This window comes from Drosophila virilis, chromosome 5 (genome assembly GCF_030788295.1).
Source record: "Drosophila virilis strain 15010-1051.87 chromosome 5, Dvir_AGI_RSII-ME, whole genome shotgun sequence".
NCBI classification, from domain to species: Eukaryota; Metazoa; Arthropoda; class Insecta; order Diptera; family Drosophilidae; genus Drosophila; species Drosophila virilis.
In genome coordinates, this window is record NC_091547.1 from 5,659,799 (window position 1) to 5,666,985 (window position 7,187).

The 7,187-nt window shown below is 42.8% G+C and overlaps 5 protein-coding genes across 7 annotated transcripts; 2 read left to right on the forward strand and 3 right to left on the reverse strand.

The window, feature by feature from the left end:
• The first annotated feature begins 6 nt into the window (after positions 1-6).
• COX7C (Cytochrome c oxidase subunit 7C) lies at positions 7-643 on the forward strand. Of its 3 annotated transcripts, none has more exons than XR_001450330.3 (3): positions 8-177; positions 298-479; positions 537-643. XR_001450330.3 is itself a non-coding variant. In XM_002051006.4 (2 exons), exons 1-2 carry the CDS (start codon positions 94-96, stop codon positions 412-414), a joined length of 201 nt encoding a protein of 66 aa, XP_002051042.1. In that variant the 5' UTR covers positions 7-93; the 3' UTR covers positions 415-643. The 3 variants fall into 3 exon arrangements, 1 of the variants encoding a protein (XP_002051042.1); XR_004303986.2 differs by having other exon boundaries at positions 298-474; XM_002051006.4 differs by having other exon boundaries at positions 7-177; positions 298-643.
• An 83-nt stretch (positions 644-726) lies between these two features.
• Positions 727-1,308, forward strand: COX7CL (Cytochrome c oxidase subunit 7C-like). The gene is made up of 3 exons (XM_002051005.4): positions 727-904; positions 967-1,103; positions 1,164-1,308. Exons 1-3 carry the CDS (start codon positions 818-820, stop codon positions 1,177-1,179), a joined length of 240 nt encoding a protein of 79 aa, XP_002051041.2. The 5' UTR covers positions 727-817; the 3' UTR covers positions 1,180-1,308.
• sel (canopy family protein seele) lies at positions 1,292-2,447 on the reverse strand. Its single transcript, XM_002051004.4, has 3 exons — positions 2,079-2,447; positions 1,849-2,016; positions 1,292-1,784 (listed from the first exon to the last, which is right to left on the reverse strand). Exons 1-3 carry the CDS (start codon positions 2,173-2,175, stop codon positions 1,468-1,470), a joined length of 582 nt encoding a protein of 193 aa, XP_002051040.2. The 5' UTR covers positions 2,176-2,447; the 3' UTR covers positions 1,292-1,467.
• Positions 2,448-3,968: 1,521 nt separating this feature from the next.
• On the reverse strand, positions 3,969-4,411 carry LOC116650977 (uncharacterized). Its single transcript, XM_032436358.2, has one exon. The coding sequence runs from the start codon at positions 4,333-4,335 to the stop codon at positions 4,039-4,041; it is 297 nt and encodes a 98-aa protein (XP_032292249.1). The 5' UTR covers positions 4,336-4,411; the 3' UTR covers positions 3,969-4,038.
• Positions 4,412-4,815: 404 nt separating this feature from the next.
• On the reverse strand, positions 4,816-5,155 carry Def (Defensin). Its single transcript, XM_002051002.4, has one exon. It carries the CDS (start codon positions 5,114-5,116, stop codon positions 4,850-4,852), a length of 267 nt encoding a protein of 88 aa, XP_002051038.1. The 5' UTR covers positions 5,117-5,155; the 3' UTR covers positions 4,816-4,849.
• Positions 5,156-7,187: the final 2,032 nt, after the last annotated feature.

Below are 7,187 nucleotides of genomic sequence, written 5' to 3' on the forward strand. Positions count from 1 at the left end.
ATTTTTAGTTGTGTACACACTTTTTCCTCAGGCAACCAACAAAATCTGCGCTTGCAATTTAACTAAAAATAAAAGTTTAAAAAATCAATAAATATGTTGGGCCGCAGCAGTGTAATTGCACGCAATTTCTCCCAGTCGATGGTGCGCTACAGCGGCCATGGTGGTGTTCCCGGTGAGGTAAGCAGCGATCGATTAAGTCGCGGTGTGTGATTACATAATTTGTGTGTGCTTGCACCTGAAACGTAATCCTGTAGGAAAATCGATGATATCACTGCCTAACAAATTATTAAATTATAGAACCTGCCCTTCGGACTGCATAACAAATATAGGATCACCGCGCTGTTCACCATCGGCTGTGTTCTGGGCTTCGGCTCCCCCTTCCTGATCGTCAGGCACCAGCTGTTGAAGAAGTAAGTGGCCACAGCAGCCCCACAAAAGCCACGGCAGCAACAACAACAACAACATGCAAAAAATGTAAGGTTAGTTTTATCAGCCAATTATTGATCGGAAATTTCAGTATTGATGATCAATTGCAGATTACGTTGTTGTTTGTTGTAGCCGCAGTATCGTACATTGTGCTACAGCTTTAAATTAAGTCAAAAGTTTAAACGTAATAAAGTTGCCCAAAAACTAAAGACCGAAAGTGCGCAGTTTCCCTTAAGGTTAAGTAGGCATTGAAAACTCTAGAAACCTGTCGACATTGTAAGCATACAAAAATGCTCAGACACTATTTAGGTTCCGTGTCGATCGGTACGCAAATTATAATATTTTTAAAAATCATTCAAGAACGTGGAAAACGGTTTAAGTTTATTGAAATATGTTTGCTTTACGCGCCGAGGTGCGCAAAATGTGTGTGCCGCTCATTCGTCAAATGTCCGGTCATCCCGGTGGTATTCCGGGCTTGGTAAGTGCTTGAAGTGTTTGAATCATTAAGCCTCTACATCTATCCATAAAACGCCGCCACAGAACTTGCCCTTTCGCAAGGGATTGGATAGCCCCATGCGCTTTACTGTCTTCTGGCTTGTGCTTGGAACTCTTGGGTTCGGTGCTCCATGGCTGGTTGTGCGTCATCAAATGCTACGCAATGTCACAGATGATGAACCGTAAGCGTTAACTTGCATATCCTGTTGGATAAACAATAAAAACCTAATGAATCTCTACAGCGCTCAAGAGGAGTAAAACATACACATGACGTCTCTGCCACTCTACCACTTAAATTCCGCTGGCATTTATAGTTTAATAAAGGAGTTAACTCATTCGACCCGCATCGTATCATAATAAAAAGCATTAGTTTTCATGTGGAGGGAATTGCACATCTCGTATTTATTGTCGTTTTAAACTGTTTGTCGTTGGTGCGTTTAAAATTAAAATTTTCGTTCAGTACACAAGGAGCCGCCTGCTGCAGGCGCTTTAATAACAATGATGATCATGGAAAATTCGTTTGCTTACATCTCATTTGACTAGGAATTACAATTCTTCCCTGCCGCCAAAATCATAGTCCTCCTGGACGGGTGCCTCATCGCAATAGTTGGCCTGCTCCGAGCAGATTTTGATATCCAAATCGTTGCCCAGCTCTTCGGCTTGGAATGCTTTCAGGAATGCCTCCTCGTTGTCCTCGAGCACCTCCAGACAGAAGTGACCCAGGCTCTTGTTAAGATCGCCATCCTGTACAAAGTCAACGAGCGACGACTCGGGATTCATTTTGCCATCGATTATCATCTTGAGCAAGGTAAACTTGCCGTTGCTCTTGTATGTGGCCTTTAGATAGTCATCCATTTTTTCACCTGTAAATTCAAAGGGGTTAATTTGGTACAACATTGGATGCCTATGGCTTTGTCGGTCACTCACAGATCTTTTCCATGAGCTCGGTCAAAAACATCTCGGATTTGATATAGCGCACGCGCTTGCTTATGGAATTGCCTTGGGCATCCAGCCGGAAGCCGCTAACATCCACCTTCTTGTTGGCATCCTCCTTGGCAATGGCGTCCTCCAGCTCCTGCACCGTGGCCTTGCACACTGAAATAAAGGTATGTTTCGTTTTAGATGCCAACAGGTTGTCCGCTTTTTTCTTTTATTACCATGACATTTGACTTCTTTCGATGTGAAACTGTAGCCTCGCACTTGAGCGATGGCCAGCAGCATGAGACAGCATAGGAACACGTTCATTGCGGACATAATTTAAAACTATTTAACAATTATTTAATTTATTTTAATCAAATTCACCGGGACCAACTATTTACACCACGTCAGCACAACAACGCAAGCAATTTGAAATGTGCTTAGCCCGTATGATAATTGAAACACTGGGACTAATTGTAGCGACAGTTAAGGCGACGTCAATCTAACAAACTGCTTTTAGTTAGTACTCAAATGTTTTGCTGGCCACATGAACTTAGGAGATAAGAATATAGGTGTTTATTGCCTCTCTTCTCCAATTAACAACAAAACAGAAGTTTACCAGTTGCGTTTTATGTTAAACAACAGAACTTAACATTTTGCTCAGCTGTTATTAACAGCGAGCATTGTTTAGCCGGGCTGTAAAGTCGGAAACAGTTTTTTTCAAATTGCACCAAAAAATTGTATAAACTTATGGTATTAAGAATTATAAGTTTATAGCAAGATGTGCAATCAGTTAATGCTGAGTATGAATTAAAATATTCATGTAAGGCTTCAATTTTATTTTACCAGCTGCCAAGCAGCTTCCTCTCTCTCTCTCTCTCTCTCTCACACACTGTAGTATAACAGAGCAAGCGTTTAGATGCTCTTAACATATTCGATAACTTATTTAATCATTTTAAGCCGATATAATCGATATTTTAATGTTGCCGCCAACATTTGTTTGTCAATTTAATTGCTGGCACAGTTTCATTCTCTTAAGTAATCCGCCTCTCGAGCTTCTCTCACGTTTGTGTCTTGAGATTAAAGATAACTGGCATATGTTTGAAATGCGCAATACTGATAACCAAAGTGTCAGTGCAAATGAAGAAACTGTCGCGAGCGGTTCTTCGAGACGCTATCGAGGCAAACACTATTTGTGCGGCTACAATTGCAATAGAAATATAAAGTAAAGAAAATCAGTAATTGTTGCTTCGGCCGGTTTCGTTTGTTGCTGTAACAGAACATTTAACGCATTTGTAAATTAAGGCCCACTCGTAATTCCGTATTAATTCCAATAATTTTTATTAACTATTTCGTTTCGAGATCACGAATAATTGGCGTTAATTAAGCGTGTGTCTGCTTCATGCTCTGCTGTTTGTATTGCAGACTGTGCAACGAGCATCGCAGACTACACACTCTTCCCTCCTGTTGTTGTGTTTATTCATTTAATTGATAAGAATAAGAATTGTGCGCGCAGTTCATTGGTAGATCTACACAAAGTGAGCGCGCTTGTATTTGTTTTGTATTTGCTTAGCTATATTTAATGTGTGATTAGTAAATATGCATTTTGTGAAATTTCACAACTTTTAAGAATGAAATCAACTTTTGCTATCATTTCGCTCACCCTTCCTGATCTCTACAGACGCCGGTTGACATCTGACGTGCTGCTCTGACCCACAACAGTTTGTTGGCAAATGCGATAAGCCTGCTCATTAATTTCTTATAAATTCATATAAACATTAAATTGGCGTGCAAAGTATAAATGTAAACAAATCGCAGACATTTCACGTTTCTACGTCAAAGTTTCGCTGTCTGCAGCTGTTTTGAACTTTAAACTATAAATTCGTGAAACTATAATTAATTAAAACAACACGCGTGCTGGCGCCCCCTATGGGCGAGTAACGTTAATTATTGCCCAGTCGCTGCCATATGGCAACACAGAGAACAATTGCTTGATTTACATTTAAAAATCGCGACAGGTGGGAAATGGTGCAATTTTAGTGGTATTAAAAACAACTTGTTGTGCATACGTTGACTCTGACTCTGTAATTGATATAGTAAGACGAAGTTTATACGAACAACTTGTATGATTCATGGCTACAAATATTTATTTATTTTCATTAAGCATTGTGAGTAATTGGTTTACTATAAAGACGCCCTCTAGCGGCAATAGCATACGATAGCATTGCGAGCTCGTCTGTAGCAACGACAGACGGCGCGTTTCTGGCGACTGTGTGACTCGGTCGCCGCCACATCCTGTGCTGCCTCCTGGCGTAAAAGCTGGGCAACAGCTGCCTCTACGTCTGATGGCCCTGCGGAGTCGATCTCTGCTTGATCCACTTCCTGTCCGTCGTTCGACTCTGGATCCTTGAGCTCTGTTGGCTCAGGGGTCACAGGCTGTGCCAGGGCCAAGGCTGTCAGCATAGCTAGCACACTTAGGATCATTGTTAACTTCATTGTTGTTGACTTTGGATGAGGGTTTCCTTTAGTTGGTTAGGACTTCTATGCAGCTGCTGGGCTAGGCACTTTGTAATGTGTTGATCGACAATGTAACAAGAGTTTTTATACCCGAATCGTAAACTATCTCATTCAGATAAGTTAGGGGACTTTCAATAGGTGATTTTTTTTTTTAAATGTATTCCTATGGGTGGACTCACTTGAGTCTCCAGTTGAATATATATTTATACTTTTATGGTTGCTCAAATATGCACAGAGGCATTATAAGTTTATTTTAACTGTCTTCGCTGTGTGAATCATGTGCCGTAGATCCGAAAGCGTAGCCCTAATTATTTCCAGGCACGTCTCTTGAAGTTTTCAAGCTGTGATCGGGGCTAAACAACCTGACAGGAGCAGAAATGCGTATCTTAACATGGGTTAAGACAAAGGAGACCCACACATTTAGAACTAGGTGTTAGTCCTATCAAAACTCGTATTTGATTAAATTAAATTGCAATTTTATTGAATCATTCTTTCAACGTCGACAAACGCAAACAGCCTTATCATTACAATAGCCTCCACTCCTGCCCAGGCCAATACAGTGAGCTGCACAGGCCGAGTGATTCACATTGAAGCCGCTCAGCAGATCGCATGTGGCACGCTTCTGACGGCTGTGCAAGTCCTGTGGCATGGGCTCAACTGCCCCGGGCTCCCGCTCAGCGAGTGAATCCTGTTCGACAGGTTGTGCCTGGGCCAAGCACACCAGTAGAGCCAGAACGCCTAGGAGTATGGTAAATTTCATCTTGCTTGAACTGCTCTGTCACTGTCACTGAATGATGTGCTCGGAAGCTACAGCTGGCTTTTATACGCCACAGGCTTGGCTCTATCAAGGCTTAACATCAGAGTCTCAGCAGCAACAAGCTAAGGGAGTTCCCCTGGGGGGAAGTATTTCGCTGTTCTAGGTATTATTCATAGAGCGCTGATAACCAAATTTATATATAGACCACATAGAATATAAACGGGACATCTGATATTCAGGCAAATAGGTTAGCTCCGTCTTATAAAAAATAACATATAGCTAAATAGTATATAGACTATATAGAATATAATCTGAGCAAACCTTTTTTTTTATCAACATAAGCAAATGTTTCAACTGTACTTTTCACTTTAACGCCTTATGCATAAGCATAAAATCTTTTAAGAATTATTATTCTTTTCAAGAATTGGCCTAATTAATTTGGCCATAGATTGTTTTGATTAGCGTTCAAGTTGTTCGCTTCAAAATTTTGGCCATAGCCAAACAAATGCCTCGATTTCCTCGTAAATGTTTTAATTGTTTTGCAAGTGCGCAGATTCGATTCTATTGAAGCGATGCAGATACAGATACAGCTACAGCTACAGCTACAGCTACAGATACAGATACAAATGCGTAGATACAACAAATAAATTCAGCCGAATTGTATCTTCACAAAAAACAAACAGAGAAGCAACACAAAATGATTAGTTAAGTACACAAGCGGGCGTAATGTTTGTGTATTTGTATCTTTGTATCTGTAACTATTCGTATTGTATCTGTATCTGTAGTTGTTTCGGTTTGGGTTTTTTTTTTGTTCTGCGCATCAGCTACATCGGGGCTACCAAATGCGTCTTCATCGTTGGCCGAGTGGACTGCGGCTATTATTATTATTGACACCAGTCGAGTGGTTGCCTGTTGTTTGAGCCCCTGCCTGGAACCCCTTTTGAATGGGCTGTTTACCTTTGTTATCGACGATGTTGTATTGAATTTGGCGTCATACTGTCTGCCAGTCGCAGTCGCTGTCTGAGCCAACGTTCGTGCTTCCCCTGATAACCATGCCATGTTCGGCCATAAAAGAAGACCACAAAAGTACGCTGCGAGCAGGCGACCGAAAACAATGGGCAAAGGGCAAACAGGGGCCAGGCGGGTGCCAGTCGGGGGCAGAGCCACGCACACACACACACACATGCACGATCAGGGACAAGGGCTTGGGGGAACGCTATCGTCGTCGGTTTGCCGTCGTCACACTGTCTGGCAGGTTTCACAGCGATGCCGGTGTTTCACATGGGCCCCGGGCACTCAAGACAGCAGCTCTATAAATCACAGACGTGCGACTGCCTGGCGAGAGGCAGGAGCTGTGTCTCAGGCCCAGTTCCCTGTTCACAGTTCCAGTCGGACACAAGTACATAGCTCACGTTTTTCCTTTTCTCCTGCTCGTTTTTTTTTTTTTAAGTATACTTTTTGCCTTCTGCCTGCAGAGCCACAGCTGGTCGGGGCCCAGAGATCGTCCGTCGCTGATCCCACCAACTGGCAGTGGCTTGTTTTGTTTTAGCTGTTGGTGTTGGTGAGGCAACCTCTTCAGATATACAAAGGAACATAAATTTCACACTCAAAACTCGCATACACACACACGCAACGGGCTTGTGTGTGTGTGTGTGTGTGTGTCGGGCCTTTATGCTAACCGCGCTGCTGTCCAGGCCAGCCGCATCGAGGTAATATGCAGGCAAAGAATAAAGATAAGATATGGCAGTAGACACTGCCAGACATTGTGGCGACATCGACATCGACAGCGACATGGTCGATGCCCAATGCACTGACCAGCTCTCCGTGTGTGTGTGTATGTGTGTGTGTGTGCGTGCGTGTGTGTGTGTGCACCACGATCGACCACCTTGTGCTCCTTCTCGCTCTCGCGCTGCTCGCGCTGCTGTTTGGCTGTCCCTTTCGGCATGCGCGCGCTCGCAGCCATCTCTTTCGCACACACTCTCTCGCCGTTGCCAGTTTAGGCCACACTCTCTATATATATATATATATATATATACAGATATATTCCCGACTACTCCTATTGAACTGTTGAACG

Excerpts from the sequence above, each read along its gene's own strand:
- COX7CL (XM_002051005.4), top strand. The coding sequence starts at position 818 with ATGTTTGCTTTACGCGCCGAGGTGCGCAAAATGTGTGTGCCGCTCATT. Across the intron at positions 905-966 it reads CCGGTGGTATTCCGGGCTTG|AACTTGCCCTTTCGCAAGGG; the intron begins GTAAGTGCTTGA and ends ACGCCGCCACAG.
- LOC116650977 (XM_032436358.2), bottom strand. The coding sequence starts at position 4,335 with ATGAAGTTAACAATGATCCTAAGTGTGCTAGCTATGCTGACAGCCTTG.
- Def (XM_002051002.4), bottom strand. The coding sequence starts at position 5,116 with ATGAAATTTACCATACTCCTAGGCGTTCTGGCTCTACTGGTGTGCTTG.
- COX7C (XM_002051006.4), top strand. The coding sequence starts at position 94 with ATGTTGGGCCGCAGCAGTGTAATTGCACGCAATTTCTCCCAGTCGATG. Across the intron at positions 178-297 it reads ATGGTGGTGTTCCCGGTGAG|AACCTGCCCTTCGGACTGCA; the intron begins GTAAGCAGCGAT and ends ATTAAATTATAG.
- sel (XM_002051004.4), bottom strand. The coding sequence starts at position 2,175 with ATGTCCGCAATGAACGTGTTCCTATGCTGTCTCATGCTGCTGGCCATC. Across the intron at positions 2,017-2,078 it reads GAAAGAAGTCAAATGTCATG|TGTGCAAGGCCACGGTGCAG; the intron begins GTAATAAAAGAA and ends CCTTTATTTCAG. Across the intron at positions 1,785-1,848 it reads CGAGCTCATGGAAAAGATCT|GTGAAAAAATGGATGACTAT; the intron begins GTGAGTGACCGA and ends TTGAATTTACAG.